The 17,500-nt window shown below is 46.8% G+C and overlaps 7 protein-coding genes across 7 annotated transcripts; 5 read left to right on the plus strand and 2 right to left on the minus strand.

Moving 5' to 3' along the window:
- Nucleotides 1-532: 532 nt before the first annotated feature.
- Nucleotides 533-1,591, minus strand: MCYG_02990 (uncharacterized protein; the record flags this gene model as incomplete). The annotated part of the gene is made up of 1 exon (XM_002847438.1): nucleotides 533-1,591. One exon carries the CDS (start codon nucleotides 1,589-1,591, stop codon nucleotides 533-535), a length of 1,059 nt encoding a protein of 352 aa, XP_002847484.1.
- A 599-nt stretch (nucleotides 1,592-2,190) lies between these two features.
- MCYG_02991 (GTP-binding protein) lies at nucleotides 2,191-4,065 on the plus strand (the record flags this gene model as incomplete). Its single annotated transcript, XM_002847439.1, has 10 exons — nucleotides 2,191-2,258; nucleotides 2,337-2,366; nucleotides 2,512-2,780; nucleotides 2,838-2,931; nucleotides 2,997-3,028; nucleotides 3,088-3,299; nucleotides 3,357-3,562; nucleotides 3,621-3,803; nucleotides 3,860-3,980; nucleotides 4,039-4,065. 10 exons carry the CDS (start codon nucleotides 2,191-2,193, stop codon nucleotides 4,063-4,065), a joined length of 1,242 nt encoding a protein of 413 aa, XP_002847485.1.
- An 85-nt stretch (nucleotides 4,066-4,150) lies between these two features.
- Nucleotides 4,151-4,651, minus strand: MCYG_02992 (conserved hypothetical protein; the record flags this gene model as incomplete). Its single annotated transcript, XM_002847440.1, has 1 exon — nucleotides 4,151-4,651. One exon carries the CDS (start codon nucleotides 4,649-4,651, stop codon nucleotides 4,151-4,153), a length of 501 nt encoding a protein of 166 aa, XP_002847486.1.
- A 1,044-nt stretch (nucleotides 4,652-5,695) lies between these two features.
- Nucleotides 5,696-7,448, plus strand: MCYG_02993 (SET domain-containing protein; the record flags this gene model as incomplete). Its single annotated transcript, XM_002847441.1, has 4 exons — nucleotides 5,696-5,998; nucleotides 6,098-6,615; nucleotides 6,685-7,264; nucleotides 7,365-7,448. 4 exons carry the CDS (start codon nucleotides 5,696-5,698, stop codon nucleotides 7,446-7,448), a joined length of 1,485 nt encoding a protein of 494 aa, XP_002847487.1.
- A 1,833-nt stretch (nucleotides 7,449-9,281) lies between these two features.
- Nucleotides 9,282-10,053, plus strand: MCYG_02994 (uncharacterized protein; the record flags this gene model as incomplete). Its single annotated transcript, XM_002847442.1, has 2 exons — nucleotides 9,282-9,704; nucleotides 10,018-10,053. The coding sequence occupies 2 exons, from the start codon at nucleotides 9,282-9,284 to the stop codon at nucleotides 10,051-10,053; spliced, it is 459 nt and encodes a 152-aa protein (XP_002847488.1).
- Nucleotides 10,054-10,357: 304 nt separating this feature from the next.
- MCYG_02995 (C6 transcription factor FacB) lies at nucleotides 10,358-13,328 on the plus strand (the record flags this gene model as incomplete). The annotated part of the gene is made up of 5 exons (XM_002847443.1): nucleotides 10,358-10,850; nucleotides 10,931-11,247; nucleotides 11,318-11,598; nucleotides 11,668-12,025; nucleotides 12,084-13,328. The coding sequence occupies 5 exons, from the start codon at nucleotides 10,358-10,360 to the stop codon at nucleotides 13,326-13,328; spliced, it is 2,694 nt and encodes an 897-aa protein (XP_002847489.1).
- Nucleotides 13,329-14,959: 1,631 nt separating this feature from the next.
- MCYG_02996 (transketolase TktA) lies at nucleotides 14,960-17,491 on the plus strand (the record flags this gene model as incomplete). The annotated part of the gene is made up of 6 exons (XM_002847444.1): nucleotides 14,960-15,013; nucleotides 15,212-15,354; nucleotides 15,444-15,528; nucleotides 15,590-15,884; nucleotides 15,942-17,305; nucleotides 17,378-17,491. The coding sequence occupies 6 exons, from the start codon at nucleotides 14,960-14,962 to the stop codon at nucleotides 17,489-17,491; spliced, it is 2,055 nt and encodes a 684-aa protein (XP_002847490.1).
- Nucleotides 17,492-17,500: the final 9 nt, after the last annotated feature.

Consider the following 17,500-nt stretch of genomic DNA (forward strand, 5'->3'; position numbering starts at 1 on the left):
CAAAAGTGGAATGGCTACCCTGAACTCCCAGGGGTGCTATCTCTATTCTTCTCCAGACTTCCGTTCGCTCGTACTGACTCTGCAGCGAGCGAGTCTGAAGTGACTGGTGCTGCTGCTCCGCCTTTTCTGCTGCTGTTTTGAAATTGGTTGGACATAGCTGGCTTGAAGTTGTACAATAATTTGTTCAGATTGCTATTGAAAGGTTGAACTAATATGAATATTCATATGTATATATATGCATTATCCCTGGTTGATTTTAGAGTTGACATCATTAGCGGCGGTTTCTTGTTTAAAGGACAAATATCAAAGGTGTGGGTTAGCCTGGTTATAACCCGCCCCCCCATATAACTGTTAAGTATCTTGGTTACGATTACAGGATGTCACCACTATTTAGAGCTTGGAAGGCAGTTTTATTCAAATAAAAAGATCGTTTTAAACCACTATAATCCCGGTAAATGTGAACACAAGTATAGTTGACCTCACAAAGCGTTTTTTGTCCCATATCCAAACTAGTGTCATCGGGAGAAATTATCTACCAGGGCCCACCGGAAAAGTAAGCTGTCCTCCTTTCGTTAGACATACGTATTAACCGGTCATATTCTCCTAGCCAAGCAATGGCGGTTCCTAATGACAACCCTTCCCTACTTCCATGTTCAGAAATCGCCTCCTGCATAGTCTTTTTAGCTATATCATGCTGCGCACTGAGTGAAGTGGCTTCTCCACGTTTCAGGACGACTATTATCTCATCCATTTCTTTTTTTGGGACCAAATCTTGCAAGTTGACCGACGATACTAGTCTCTGTGTGGATGGGTTTAGCACAGAATTCCGCTCCCAAGGCTGTGTGGTGCAATAGATAGAGACGGAAGAGCCAGATTCATTGCCATCACGCCGTAACATCATCTCTTTCCATGTCACTGTTGGCTGTCCTAGTTGCCTTGAATCCCCAACTGCCATGGCCATGATATCCCTGAATTCTTCTGTCCTTAGCGAAGAGTCCACAAAGCGTAATTCTTTCCATCCCTCGCCAAATTTCACAAAGCCCTCCACAATATCACAACATAGCCCCATCCCGAAGATAGTAAGTGTATCGAGCTGCAGGCAAGGTATCAAGTTAAACCTATATGCGACGGCATAGCCTGAACGACTAGATGGAAGAGCTTTGAATGAGACCAAATCAAGCTCAACATGACGGATCCTCGAAAGGGCGTGAAAAGGCAACCGGGTGAGATGGTAAACAGAATTATCAGGGTTATCGAAAGATATTAAAACGCTTCCGGGAAATAGACCGCCTGCTTCATAGTATATTTGGCGGCAAGTCCGAAGAATTGCTAGTGAGTCATGGTTTGGCCTGTATATTAATGGAGCTGCCGCACTGGCTGGATGGGGATCTCCGAACCGGACAGTGATGAATGCAAAGTAAAACAAGTAGATCTTCAAGCGTAGTTCGAGCGGGAGTACCAACAGCTGGCTGGCTACTTTCCATGGATAATTGACTATAGCTGGCTGAAGAGACATGACTTCAAAATTGCACTGGTATTTTGGGTGAGGAATAGCTAGTCCAGCAGTAGGGAGTTCAAACTGTCTCTGCATGGCTATTGAGCATAATCTTGTAATGAAAGCTTCTGAACCTCAAGGTCTGCAGCGTATGTAGAAGGCATAAATGGTGAATGACTCTCCTACTACTTTCTATGATAGTTATGACTGTGACTGTAGTGTATACAGTCATTAGTAAAGATATTTATTCATATTCTTTATAAGCAGTTATGGACCTTCATCCATTCCAAAATATTCCACCCAAAGGCAGTAACTTATTCTGATTCACTGACTCTGCCATGATGTCTACTATTCACCTTATAAGCTGTGAATAAAGTGGCTTTGTCTTTAGAAATTGGTATCGTTAATGCGAATCTAGGAATTGATAACATAAACTGGTGGGATCGGGTAAATGCTTATACAAAGTCATTATGCTAAAATAATCCTTTGTAATTATTAAAGGGTGAAGTTAATAGATTGTAAGCAAGGCACGGAGTATTCACTCTGATATCATGATGAGATGTAGTTGAATTTTAACTAACCACCAAATTAGAATAGTTAGTGCCAAGACTGCTAAAATGCTTTTTCTATTACAAAAGCTGAACCTCAATTCAACGCCCACCATAAAAATCCCGTTGGACACTTGAGCTATTATCATGCCTCGCGACCCGTTAATTGGGCTTGTTGGCAAGCCTTCCTCTGGGAAATCTACAACATTGAATAGGTATCAATCTTCCTTTGAAGAAAAAAAAAGAACCAAACCGCATGATGAGAATAAATATCTAACTCGCTAGCGGGGCAGCTTAACAGATGCCTCATCTAAAGTTGGTATGTCCGTGAAGCTGTGTGGAACATGTCCATGATTCTATAGCAGCTGATAGGTGCATGCGATTTCTCTAGGGAATTTCCCGTATGTTCTCCCTTGTTTTTTTGTGTGCTATATTAAGTACTAACCAACATCTTTTGCTGCATTCTAGATTTACGACGATTGATCCTCAGCGTGCTATCGGATACCTACAAGTAGATTGCGCTTGCAGCAGATATAACCTACAGGACCGATGCAAGCCCAATTATGGCGGATGTCACGATGGCCGCAGATCTGTACCGATTGAACTTCTAGACGTTGCAGGTCTTGTACCAGGAGCTCATGAAGGGAAAGGTCTTGGGAATAAATTCTTGGACGATCTAAGACATGCAGATGCGTTGATCCATGTGGTGGACGTTAGCGGAACTACCGATGCTGAAGGTGGGCTTACACTGCTGGGAAATAGCGAACAGAGGGAGGACTAAGATTTGAGTACAGGAAAGGTCACGAGAGGATATGACCCGTCTCAGGATATCGTCTGGTTAAAATCTGAGATTGTTAGGTGGATAGAAGGAAATTTAATGGACAAATGGTATGTATCTCTCAACCTCAACTGACCCATATACAAATGTGGATGGATGTTTATTCTATATCCAGGGGCTCTGTCAAGAGGAAGCATATCGCAACAAGTATGTTCAGCCATTTCTGAGACCCTTATATCTTGTTTTTTCCCCTAACCCAATGATAGAGTCAACTGCGGTCGAGACCTTGCAGACACAGTTTTCTGGGTATGGAAGTACGTCGAAAGTGGTTGCAAGGTGCCTTGACCGAATGAATTTGAAAGAACCACTAGAAGAATGGTCAAACGAGACCATTTCTAAAGTGGTTGTATCATTTATAGACGAAAAGTTTCCGACCGTTATAGCTTTGAATAAAATTGATCATCCCGACTCAGATAAGGTAAGCTTAACTGCTTCCATAAGGTAAGAATCCGTATAACTGACTTTTGCGATTCAGAATATTAGTAAAATCGCCAAACAGGAAGACCCTAAATCTATTGTGCTCTGCTCTGCAATCTCAGAAGTTTTTCTACGGAAGTTAACAAAGCAGGGATATATTAAATATTTAGAGGGGAGCGAATTTGTAGACACGAGGGAAGACCTGATAGAAATGGGTGATCCCGAGGGTGGAGGCCTAAAGGAAATGGACGAAAAATTAAAAAAGTAAGTGTTCTTTTCCTATTACCCATGTTAATGCATTGGTTCTCACCAGCCTCCGTAGTCGTGTCGAGAATTTGAAAGACCTTGTCCTCTATCGGTTTGGGTCTACCGGGGTTGTGCAGGTACTTTCGCGTGCTGCTGAATTGCTAGGGCTGGTCCCTGTATTCCCAGTACGAAATGTTCACACGTTTGCATCCGGCGCGACAGGGAATGCCGTGTTCAGAGATTGTGTTCTGGTCAGCAAGTATGCTAACCAAATGTCCCTAATACTCGAATTTTTATTTGCTGATTTCATGATAGAAATAGTACAGTGGGGGATGTAGCCAGAAAGGTCATGGGAGACGTCCCAATTGCCTTTGTAGAAGGAGCTGAGGGAACAAGAATCTCTGAAGACGAAATTGTATCAATTGGGAAACACGACGTGAGTGCCCACCACAACTTAAAATAACAACACAGCCAACGCTAACTCTTGTCCTCAGATACTTTCCTTCAAGGTTGGTAGATGATAAACATGAAGGCGCTAGATCAAAGTCGGGGATCAACCCGCCCAGATATGATCCTGCCATGTACGAATAATTGAACTTTCAGTTGCTAGATTAGGCATATCTCTGAACTTTCTTCATGTTCCCGGTGAACCATGCTTAAGCACCCTTCTGCGCCACTCACAAATGAAAATATCAGCCACCCACCCTCAGTGAACATTGAAGCAGGAATATGTATCCTATTATTACTGACCTCGCCCCGCTCGTCCGTCATTCCGATGACCGGTTTTGGTGCCTTGGGAAATTCTTCTTCTGTTTTTCGTGTGGATCCCTTCTGATCCCTCTCTGTTATGGCTTGGCTTTCGGCCTTATCATCAGCCCTATCCTTCTCTCCTTTCTCCTTGCGGCCTGACTTGGTGGCCTCAGTTTGAGGGTCCGTGACATCTCCCTTCTTTAGGCGGTTTGTACTCTCATCTTCGGTACCTGTGCCTCGCCAACTGTTTAGCCGTGCAGATGGGAAACAAGGGCCAAGGGGCTTTCTGGACACATAGTGGAAGTGTATGAGGGTTCGAGACTGAGTATGGATCGAGAATATTCTTTTCAACGCCATTCTTGTGGACTTAATATCACAGTCAGTGGGGCAAGAGAATGGGCTGATGGGAAGGACGAAGTTGCATTTTTTGTATTTTATAGTGATCATGACATCATCATCACCATAACTAGAAAAAAAACAAGGCTACCAAGTGAATGGTCTTGAAGAGGAGACGGATGGCAACTCCGAGTTTCCACCGACGCAGTAAGGTTATTAAGTGGAATGTTTTGAGTGGCCCTCCTGGGGTGTTTTGGTGCTTGTATACTGTTGAGACGGTGGCAATGTATAACTATGGAGAAATCTGTATTTTCATATTGACCAGCATTCACTAGCCTGGAGCAACCTATAGACAATCTCTTCTACGGCCCCAGTTTAAAGCTATCCTCTCCTTGAACTAGTTGACTCGTGGCAGAGATATACAATAGCTCCTAGAGATAAGTTGGTATCTAGAACTTTCCCACTCTATCGGGCAAATGGGATGATCCTATATACTGCCTTAAAACTGTTTAATATATATCTAGGCATGCTCCACCATTAGAACCCAACATCTTATAGACCAGGGGGAAGTGGTCAGGTTATCTGCAATAATTTTCATACTACTATGTATAGTTAGTACATATCGATCGTGCTGTGTGTAGCCCCTTATAAGAATGGCATGTTGATGATTAGTTAAGCAAAAAAAGTCGCTCCACCTATAAAAAAACATCCCTACGTCATATCAGACTTATTTACACGACATATATTTACAAGACCATCGAGTTGTGAACATCTCACCCTCCAAGACATAGTTAAGATCAGGCCCACTGATGTATAGGTGCCTTATTATATAGCTAATTGTTTTGAAGCATTAGATTACAGCCTGACCATTCTACCAGCGTACCCCAAACACCCTATATTTCCAACTTCAAAGGGACAGAAGAGACTGGGAACAAGAAACAAAAAAGAAACGTTTTTGTAGGAATCTCTACTGTATGTAGGTACAAATCTATATATTATTATACAAATAAACTACTTACCGTGGAATTATCGCAAAGGGAGGATAGAAGCTTGAAAGCAGCCTAAATGAAGAGACAATACCTTCCGATAGAGGCACTTCCGGCATGGGCAAAACTCAACAGTGTTACTTTCCATGGGGTTGAGATCAAACGGCTGCCATATGGGGAGGGAATTGACAAAGGTTCCGCCGTCCTTGCGATTGGTCCCGGTGAAATCCAGGAATCCATACTAGATGAGCCAGATCTCGAGCCGGAGGTACTCATAAAAGTGCCACCAGATCTAATTCTATCTCTCCTGAGGGTGGAAATCCATGCAAAATCTGACAAGTGCTTGAGGGAGGCCTTAGAGGCAGTTGGGGATTTTGGAAAGGTTAGTGTCATTGGTCTTCCGGTTGTCCACGTTTCATTAGACTAGCTATACATCATATATGTAGATGGAATCGGTTTATTAGGCTAATACTTCTTATAGAGATCTAGAGGCGCGATATTGATATTCCTGCTGCTCTTAATCACGCATACAAGCGTAGAAAAGGGGGATCATGTGGGGATATCCTCGCCTTGGACGGAGTATATCAAATTTCTCCCGGAAGCCTATGAGCTACCTACATTCTATACGCTAGCAGAACGTGAACTACTGAGAGGAACCTCACTGGAACCTGCTCTAGACACAAAGATGCAGTCATTAGCACGGGAATTTGACCACTTACGGGATAGTACGTTCAACATTCCATGGTGTCAGAGAGACTGGTGGCATCCAGAGACCGGACAGATTGGTTTTGAGGATTGGAAGATAGTCGACGCAATGTATAGATCTCGCGCAATGGATTTGCCAGGAACGGGTAATGCAATGGTACCTTGCATTGATATGGCAAATCATGCGGCTGGGGATAAGACTATAGCACGGTATGAAACCGACCACGAAGGGAATGCTGTTCTACAGCTGCAGTGGGGTCAGAGACTGAGTGAGGGGGAGGAAGTCACAATCACGTAGGTTTGGATTTAGCCAAAGGATATCTTGAGATCGCCACAGGGGGAGGCTAACTAACCGTTGAACAGATATGGGGACAGCAAGGGGGCATCGGAAATGATATTTTCCTACGGCTTTATAGATCAGGGTGTGAATAGCGCTCAACAACTCTTCCTCGATCTAGATATCCCTGATGACGACCCACTTAAGCCACCTAAAAGGGCCGTATGCGAGGACGGTCCTGGGGTTCGTATTTGTGATGCGGGAGACGGGCGGGACGAAAAGACGACTTGGCATAGTGACTTTGTCTGGTGGGTTTGTGTCAACGAGGAAGACGGGTTGGAATTCCGGGTGTTGCAGTTAAATGACGGTGGAAAAGAGCTACGGGTATTTTGGAAAAACGAGGAAATAACAAGGTCGCGCAAGTTAGGCGATTTCCTGGCGGAGGACCCGAGATGGGATATATTCCAGTTGCGTGCGGTGGTGACTATCCAGGAGCGCGTTGCTAACCAGCTTTCCCTTCTGCAAGCAAGTAATGAGTATGTCAGGGGTTTGGCAGACAAGGTAGATGATTCGCTTATTCGAAGGTCTGTTTGGGATACGGTTATGAAGCTTCGATCCCTTGAAGAGAACCTTCTGACGAGAAGCAACAACGATCTAGATAAGAAGGTTTGTTCGGCTCCAATTCCCTTTTCTCTTTTGGTATCTTTCTTCCCCCCTCCCCTCCCCCCTGGCAATGTGATGCTAATCGGACCGGTTACTTTCGCAGAAACTAGAGTTGCTGGAGTCGAAAACCGTTCAAGCGTATCTGAACTCACAGGGTCCCGTTGAGGCCACTGAAGATTTTTCCTGATATACCAATTGGACAGCCTTACTGATCAGCATGCGAGACATTTCCATTACGGACATTTTTTGGGGGGATTTCTGCTGATTGGGCGCTCTGTTGCTTTTAGTGTAACTTGGCGTTTTCGATGAGAGGTTCTAGAAAGCTAGTATTCGTCGAATTAAGGACGAATAGGAAGATAGGGGGACCTTTTGTGAACGATTCAGACAGATCTCACCGTTAGCCTAATTTGGTGCGATGTTCCCGCCTTGTAGTGGTAGCAATTTTAGCCTGTGGACACCAAAAAGAAAAACGGTATAACTCTAAAGCGGGTGAATTTCGGGCGGGTATTTATATCTCTGGACAAACGAGAAGGAAGTTCTCTCTGTCTGTGCCCGTGGAGAAAGCACGTTTCGTGTGATCCCTTCGATCTGCTAAACTAGTCCTCTTTGGATAACCTTCGTCCGGCGCATTTTCCGCATAAGGGATGGCAGGTTGTTAGAGACCAGAAAACCACTCCCTTAGTCTGAGAGGACCTGAGGGGATAGCAGGTAGGGCCGTACTCTTTATGCTCTCCAACGGTATCTTGGTTTCCCAGAAATTGATGACAATTAGCCCTATGGCGCCACAATCGCATTGAATCATATGAAAGAGAGGGAGTCCCCATTATTCTTCAGCGCTGCCCAATTATGGGGATGGACCAGTTCCGATACGACTGAACTCTAAAGAAACGAGCAAGTTTATATTTGAATCAGCCTTGGACAACAGGTGAGAAGACCGGGGAGACAATGAAATGATTGGGGAACTAAAAGCCGAATATTCCAAGTTTGTTCCCCCTTTGGAATATTTTGTGTTGTGCACTGCGCACTCCTAGGAGGTTGTACAGCTGATGCGTCAAAGAGACAGAGGCTGAGTTAGGCCGAGGGAAGGAACGAAACCTTGCGACGCCTGTGATAAATGCAAGGAAGTGTTGCATCTAGAATCGCGCACGAACCGTGCAGATCGCGCTGCCGCCGTTTGTTTGTCTGTCTGGTTTGAATGGGCTCATAATTTGGGAAGCCGACACCGGGATCTCGGTGTCTTGGCTGGTATAGCTCTCAAAAGGGCATATTCTCCTCTTCTATCATGACCGTTGCTTCCCCCCCCTTCCCTCCCCCCCTGATTCTGGGGCGTGCTGGTCGACATTTGGCCTACTTTCCCGTAAAATATTTGTGGTTATCACTATTTTATGGGGATTTGCCGCGGGAAAGCAAAAGAACGGTAGGAGCGCCACTGCGGATGATAGACAGGGCCCGTGGCTCGACTTAAAAGGTAGCGCCAAAAAGAACGGCTAAGCTCTCGTGTCGTTGGTAAAACAGGGGAAAGACCCAATATTCTAGAGAAGATTGGGGCCTCTTCCGGACTCGTTCGATGGAGGCCATGCTATCCTTTTTCTGCAAGTTAAAGAAGGGAAAAGAAAAAAAAAAGAAAAGAAAAGCAAAAAAAAAGACAAATAAAAGGAAAACAAGAAATGGATGTATCTGTTACTGGCTGAAAGAGTGAAGCTTGCATATGACGAAAGTGCTTCGAGGGGAATGTGCAGGAAGTTACTCATCGACAGACGAGCTTAACGATAGGACTCTCCGCTCATGCATCGGAGTAGAGCAGAATCAGGCTAAGACGTGGCTGATATTCGCATGATTTCTTTTCTTTTTTGATTTTCCTCTTCAGGCATTGAGATCCCTTTTTTTCATCTCCATTTTCTCATCGTCTTCGCTCTCGCTCCTCCACCATCATCCACCCACGATATCCTCCTCGTGGTTTCAAAAAAAAAAAAAAAAAAAAAAAAGGGAAGTCGTGGCTCCAGGACGTGGCTCCAGGGCCATGGCCATGCGACATGATGCCACTGTAACCGCAACAGTCGATGGTGGTACCAACAGCGTTTCAGTGAGCGTGACAGCTCTTGCATCTGGGGAACATTCCCACGAGTTCACAGGCAGGTCTTGTGCTGTCTTCTTTGCAAGGGATACTGCAAGGAAGCCCAGATCATCAGATCCAGAAAAAAAAATAAATAAAAGAACAAGACGGCAGAGAGCTGAGTTGCGGCCAAACGTCTTTCTTCATCATCCCTTAGCCTTAGCTTGGTCGTCCTCCCGGTGGATATTCGATGTTGGAAGTTTCGACGTTGCCGAGCCGCGCAGGGTCTCCGTTCGTCCGGGGCCTTGGCAGCAGCGCTGTCCCCCAAGGTCACTCGGTCCTGGCATCGAGAGGAGTCTTCGATCTGAAGAAGTTCCTCTGAAGTGGGAAGTGGGAAGAAGGAAAGTGGGAGAAAGCCTTCAAACTTGGAGCCAAGGGGGGGGGAGTGGAATAAAAGTAGAAATAAAATACAAAAATACAAACATACAAAAATAATAAAATAAAATAAATAGAAATAGAAATACAAAAATATTAAGAAAAGGGAAAAAAAGAACTAGGTTCACCCTAAAAGAGAGCTCGGGTTTTTGGCATCCATGGAATGACTGAGTATACTGGGGGGGGGGGAGGAGAAAGACGATCTTCGATGCATCTTAACTGGTCATCTAACGCTTTTGCAAGTCTTAAGATATATACTTACCTCTAGGGCCGCAGATGGAGGGTTCCTGTCGATAGCCTCTAGCCCATTATTTTTGCATTTTCTTCAAGCAACAAGACCAGGACTAGAGAGCGTACCTACATAAAACCCCTCACGATGGCCGTGGAGCCATAGCACACATCCTTGCTCCTCGTTGAACTACTTCCTCGAGCAAGATATCCAAGTACTGGAAGGGGCTGGACTGTTCCTATCTTTCGAGAAACAAAAAGGACTAGTCTTCCCTCATACCATTTCATCGAATCTCAAGAAGTCAGTAGAACGAACTATCTAAGAGATAGGTGAAAGAGAGAGAGAGCAGAGGGAAGCTAGCATGCCAGGCATTTTACCCATGAAGGTCATAAAGGTTGGGAGTAATTCACAGAGCAGAGTTGCCCAGGCTTGTGACCGATGCCGGAGCAAGAAGATTCGATGTGATGGAATCCGGCCATCGTGCTCGCAGTGCACAAATGTCGGCTTCGAGTGCAAGACCAGTGACAAGCTTAGCAGGCGAGCATTCCCCCGCGGATATACCGAGTCCCTGGAGGACCGAGTACGGTCTCTAGAGGCTGAAGTACGGGAGCTGAAGTCCCTTCTGGAGGAAAAGGATGAACGGATAGATGTTCTCACCAGGCTTCAGTCGTTTTCACTCTCATCACAAAAGGCGAATCCCTCTCCGGTGTCGAACATCTCAACCTCGCCGGCTGGCTTCTATCCACGGCCGCCCCAGACGTCACGGAATGAGGGTGAAGACCTCATATATGTCCAGCAGTCGGCACGCTCTCTCACAAAGCCCTCTGAGGATTCACCCTTCACCGGGCATTCCAGCACACGAGCTTTCATAGGTAAGCTTCAAACAGTCCATCTTCTTCCATCAGTCTCTTGTGTGTGTGTGTTTTTTTTTCGCTGACTTCACCATGAACAGAGGCATTTTCTGCTCGCCTCGAAAGAAGTGGCAGGTCTACAACCACAGCCCTGGCAGACGTCTTGCTCTCCCCGCCGTCACTGAATGCGCGAAGACACGAGGACATCACTCCGTCCAAAATCCTTCCTCGTTTGGTGTCGGATCGACTCTTGAACATCTTCTTCCAGGAATGGGCTCCATTGTACCCCATCGTACACCGTCCAGCAATCCTGAAACTATACAGCAGATATACCACGAACCCCGACTCTATCGAAGCAGACCATCACGCCTTTGCACAGCTGAACTTGATTTTCGGCATTGCTGCCATCTCATCCACGGTACGCCCTAGCGTGGGTACTCCTTTTCCTTCAACTGATCATGTTTCAGCTAACGGTTCAACCACATCAGTCTCGCGTGCCACAAGATCCTCTGTTCTTTGAACGGCATTGGATACCGAAGCTGAAGCTTCTTGCCAGTGACATATCACTAACCACGCTTCAATGTTATGTTCTTGCACAAGTTTATTATTCCGTGAAAGCAGATTATCGAAGTCTCCTTCATTACAGGGGTCTCGGGGTTTCCATCTGTCTGCAACTAGGCCTTCACCAAAGCCAAGAGAGATTCTCACTAAATCCGCTGGTAAGCGAGACGCGAAAGAGGGTATTCTGGTGTCAATATACACTTGACAGGTATGATCTCATCGTTGTAATTTCTAATGTGCTGAATTCGGCTGTTTTTCTGACGTTTTGAGCATGTAGATTTGGCGCTGCTTTGACGGGATTGCCCGTATTGTTATCTGAATCAGACATCTCGACCGAGTACCCAGCGGATGTCGACGATGAAAATGTCACTGAAACGGGCTTCGTCCCAACCATTCCAGAGGATCCAACGAGAATGTCGTCCGCCCTGGCCTTGTTCTCTGTCTCGCGTATCCTTCACCGGGTGTTGGAAGACCTATATCCTTCTCCCACAGGCTATGAGATTTCCCTTTCCACAGTGCACTCATTGGCGGAGGAATTGGACGAATGGCTGAAGAAGCTTCCTGCCCACTTGCAACTTACATTTCTTCTGGACAAGCCCGATGCCTCAGTGGCAAGCGGCCGATCAATATTGCTGGTGAGTTAACCAACAATTCTATTGGAGAGGAAACGATGCAGCTAACATCGGCACTTAGTCAACTGTGTATTACTTCATTCGCACCCTCATCCGCAGGCCTGCGGTCTCATTTGGCTCATCCGATAGCTCATCGCCATCGATGCTCTCCCTTGTAGACTCAGCCAAACACATCATCCAACTCCTCAGACTCCTTGAAGACCGAAGAATGAGCCTTTCATTATGCATGAACAAGCGCGAACTGATCCTGATTTCTGGCATCGGCCTGCTATGGCAAAACCTGCATCTAGGCAGGGATAGCAAGCTAGTCAAAGATGCACAGAAGAGTCTCACGACAACCGTCTCGCTGCTAGAAAATGAATCTATCGAGGCGGCGGTAGAGTTCAGCTCGCTGATACACCTGATATCGGAGGTTGACAAGCCAATGCCGGACCGGAGTGGCGGTGTCCCAGAATACATGTCAAAGCTGAAAAGGGCTCGTTTATCCTTCTCTTCCGAGCCCGGTGTGTCTACGCCTGCCCGGGATGAGCTTCGAAAGGCAAACGCCAGGCCATCGTCGCCTAAGCTGCCACGCAGTGTTCGATCTTCGAGCTCACATAGCAACAGCTCCTGTGAACAACGAGACCAAATGCACCATCAACAGCAGGCCCAAGCCCGGTTTCACTCTAATCAGCCCCCGCCCCTAGACAGATCCGTGAGTCTAGGCTACGTCCCACATCCTATGAAGAAGGATGACAAGAAGCAGATGCAGCCAGGCTATAACCCCCAGGTGGGCATACCTGAGTGGGAACACGTCCTTACTGACATTGACAATGGACATGCAAATTTATTCACAGGGATATATGGTGGTAGCGAATGCGGCCAGGCTTCTGCAGCATTCGCTACCCTTGGCTCGAACTATGCTCCATCCCAACAGTCAACGCCAGCACTTAGCATACCTGTTTTGCACTCATCACCAGATAGCATGCACGGCTGGCCACAGGAACCTTGGAACGCGGCACCACGAAATCCTATCCCGCGTAGCCACCCTAGTCAAAATGGCGCCAATCCAGCGAATGGGGGTGCGCCTTCAGAATCTCCATCAGCGTATAATGACGGCAGAAACCTAGATATGAGGGACCAGCATATGGCGCACACAAACGCTCATGATGCCAATGCCCAGCCTAACGGCCATATTAACACCTGTGCACCGCCGTTGAATCCGTTCGAAGCCATCGTTATGCCGCATAACCTCGATTCCATGCAGGGAACGGCTAACTTCAACGTTACTGTCCCTAGTACTTGGGGTCAGCCTTCAGTAATGTGAACCAAATCTCTTTCAAGTTAATAAAAGGGAAAAACGGCAAGAAAAAAAAAGATACAACGGGCATTTTATATGAATAATTTTATAGCCGGAGTATAAATCTCGGCAGCACTCATTCCATTCGCTATGTCTAGTGACTGTTTGGTGCAATTTGGGGTTTTAGACATTTGGGTTTTTGGGTGTTTTTTTTTGCCCTTGTTTGTTTTGTTGGCATTTTGTCTGCTTTTCCCCTGGCAATAATGTAATAATAGCATCAATAACCTAGCGTACTTATTCCGTAGGCAGGCCAGGAATAATTGCTGCGGAATGATACCGAGTTCACCGTTCCATCTATATTTGATTGTTATCTCCAGGATTAGACGTGTATGCATATGACTCGCAGTAAACCACAGGTCATCCCACTCCATATGCTCCTCGACTTTCCTCTGTAGGTACCATCTTACTCTTCTAGGATCGTTGAGGCAACGACCCCTCTCAGGGGGAGAGCCCTAAAAAGGACTTGTCGAGAGGCATATATAATATTGCCAACGCCCAGAAGCATTGGCCAATGAGTCTCCGGTTCCGCCGCACCTGTGAATTCCTGTTGGTCAGAGAATGGTTGAAGATGTGTCAAGGGTGATGGGCTCCCTGTCCCTGGTCTTGCATGTGGGACGTTAACGGTCATTAAAATGTATATGTGTGGATGCGTATGACGTCGCTTGTCCCCAGCGCATGAACCATGAACACACCCTCGTCGGATTTATATATGTAATATAACAAGGAGAGACCATGTTGCAACGAGGGTTGGCGCCGCAAAAGAAGAGACCGAACCAGAGAAAGGGGGAGACATTCGATGCGATTGAACTGCGGCTTCAACTGGACGAACGAGTCGTCAGGAATTCCTCTTTCGAGTACGAAACCAGCAGTGCTACGGGCCTCCAACGACGCAGATAAGAACTCTCTCTCTCTCTTGTGTCTGTCTCTGTCTGTCTGTCCACCCTGACAGGATCCCCTTATTCGACGATCCCGGCCGATAGTTAGCCTCATATCGTGGTCGGTTATAAAACTTCTTGACGAGCTTTTGTAAGCTGCCCGGGCCGGCCGCCCGTCGAACCTGGACTTGGAGACGCCCTCTGCAAACAGGGCAAAGGTTGATGTTCGTCTTCTCTTGTGTATGAATGTTTCAAGTTTTTTTCTTTTTTGTTTCCATCTCTGGAGTCGTTTTGAAGACTCTTTATGTGTTTTTTGTCGTCAAAAGGCGTGAGGATAAGTAGAAGCAGCCAATAAAATGTATGGCACTAGGCGTCTCATAATGTAAAATACAGTCAATCTCCCAGTAGAAGCAGCATGGTACTGTCATGATCCTGGTACCGATGTAATATATCCTGCGCGATTTAACCCCACCCGCCCACTTTCGGAACTTCAAAGTTTGCAACTTCATCTTCTTCTTCTTCTTCTTCTTCTTTTTCTTCTTCTCTTCTTCTCTTAGTACTCAGCAATCTCTTTATCAGACGCCTTATATCTCGAGAATTCCGCTGTCATTGTAGTGCTAGACTCTGCTTCTCTTGGTTCTTCCAGCTCAGACTCGTCCCGGAGCTCCCATCGTTATACTACACCACTACCCCGCATAGCTACATACAGCAGCTTCTTCCATCATGGGGTACTCAGAAGTTGACAAGACCGCCATAAACACCATCCGAATTCTTGCTGTGAGTGCTTTCCCTCCTAATATTCGCTGTCTATTGCTGGAGATGTAGCTCTCTGTTCTCATTTTTTACGGTTGATAAGAGGTCCTGGGCACCCCGCATCGACCTGATATGAAACAGGAGGAAGAACCTCTAAAACTGTGGCAGAACATATCTATCACTACAAGACTTTTGAATTGATGCTAATTGACTTATTTCTAGGTTGATGCAACTGCAGTTCCCAACTCCGGCCATCCCGGAGCACCCATGGGCCTTGCCCCGACTTCACATGTCCTATTCAACAAGTTCATGCACTTCAACCCAAAGAATCCAAACTGGCCCAACAGAGATCGTTTTGTTCTCTCGTATGTCATGTTATTTTTCCAGATTTATTGGTGCTTTAAAATTGGTGGGGTAGAAGAAGGAAATGGCAGCTAACCAAGTTGTATCATAGAAATGGACACGCTTGCGTGCTGCAATATACCCTTCTCCATCTTTTTGGATATGCCCTGTCCATGAATGATATGAAGGACTTTAGAGTTAGTTTGGACCCCTCAAATTTCGTTCTACTTCTATTCATTTACTAATCTCCATGGATAGAAACTTGGCAGTATCACTCCCGGCCACCCCGAGGCCCACGACACCCCTGGAATCGAGGTCACAACTGGACCCCTCGGCCAGGGAATTGCCAACGCTGTTGGTCTCGCTATTGCTCAGGCTCACACTGCTGCTGTTTTCAACAGGCCAGGATATAACCTGTTCGACAACTACACATACTGCATCTTTGGTGATGGATGTGCCATGGAGGGTGTTGCTAGTGAGGCTGCTAGTTCTGCTGGCCACCTCAAGCTTGGCAACTTGATCTGCTTGTACGACGACAACCATGTCTCTATCGGTATGCAACTAACCCCATTAAAAGCCAATTTTTTTCAGTAACTAAACCCAATACTAGATGGTGATATCAAGTGTGCATTCACCGAAGATGTGTGTGCACGATTCGAGGCCTACGGATGGCATGTCCAGCACGTCAAGGATGGTGATCACGATTTGGAAGCCATTGAAGCCGCTATCCAGAAGGCCAAGGAAGTTACTGACAAGCCTTCAATGATCAAGATCACCACCACCATTGGATTCGGCTCCCTGCTCCAGGGTACTGGTGGCGTTCACGGCAACCCTCTCAAGGCCGATGATACCAAGCAACTCAAGGAGGCCTTCGGCTTCAACCCTGACGAGACATTTGTTGTCCCACAAGAAGTCTATGACCTCTACCACCGCCGCTCTGCTGAGGGTGCCGCCAAGGAACAGGAGTGGAACAACCTCTTTGCCAAATATGCAACTGAGTACCCGAAGGAGCATGCCGATGTCACCCGTCGGTTGACTGGTAAACTCCCAGAGGGGTGGGAGAAGTGCTTACCCACATACTCCCCAAGCGACCCAGCCATTGCATCGCGCAAGCTCTCCGAGGCAGTGATCGAGAAGATCTACGATGTCATCCCTGAATTTGTCTGCGGATCCGCTGACTTGACCGGTTCGAACAACACTCGCTGGAAGAAGGCAGTGGACTTCCAGCCCCCATGCCTTGGTATTGGTGAATGGTCCGGCCGCTACTTCCGATACGGTGTCCGTGAACATGGTATGGCTGCTATGATGAACGGTATGGCCGCTTATGGCACCATGCTCCCTGCTGCCGGAACTTTCCTGAACTTCGTCTCGTATGCCGCTGGAGCTGTCCGTCTGTCTGCTCTCTCCGGCGTTCGTGTTATTTATGTTGCAACCCATGACTCGATCGGCCTGGGAGAAGATGGCCCAACCCATCAGCCGATCGAAACGCTCGCGCATTTCCGTGCCCTCCCCAACTTGATGGTGTGGCGTCCCGCTGATGGCAACGAGACCAGCGCTGCCTACTACTCTGCTCTCACTGCTAAGTCTACTCCTTCCATCCTCGCCCTAACCCGCCAGAATCTGCCACAACTCGAGGGCTCTACCATCCAAAAGGCTCTCAAGGGTGGATATGTTGCTGTTGAAGCCGAGAACGCCAACATCACCATTGTCAGTACCGGATCCGAAGTCGGTATCTGTATCGATGCCGCCAAATACCTCAAGGAGAAGCACAACGTTGTTGCTCGTATTGTCTCGATGCCTTGCTTCGAGGTCTTCGATGCTCAAGACAAGGAGTACAGACTCAGTGTTATTCCAGATGGTATCCCATCTCTCAGTGTTGAGGTCATGAGCACTCTTGGCTGGGAGAGATATTCACATGAGCAATTCGGCCTCAACCGCTTCGGTGCCTCTGGCCCATACAAGGACGTCTATGCTGTAAGTTTTGACCTTTCCAACGTTCCTTGCTGAATATCTGTGACGGCCGTACTAATAGTTCCCCTTTTCCAGAAATTCGAATTCACACCCGAAGGTATCAGCAAGCGTGCTATTGCTACTATCGATTTCTACAAGGGCGTCCCCGTCCGTTCTCCGATCAACCGTGCTTTCCAGCAGCTTATTTAAACTACTGCA

The sequence above is a fragment of the Microsporum canis genome, genomic scaffold (genome assembly GCF_000151145.1).
Source record: "Microsporum canis CBS 113480 supercont1.3 genomic scaffold, whole genome shotgun sequence".
Lineage (NCBI taxonomy): Eukaryota > Fungi > Ascomycota > Eurotiomycetes > Onygenales > Arthrodermataceae > Microsporum > Microsporum canis.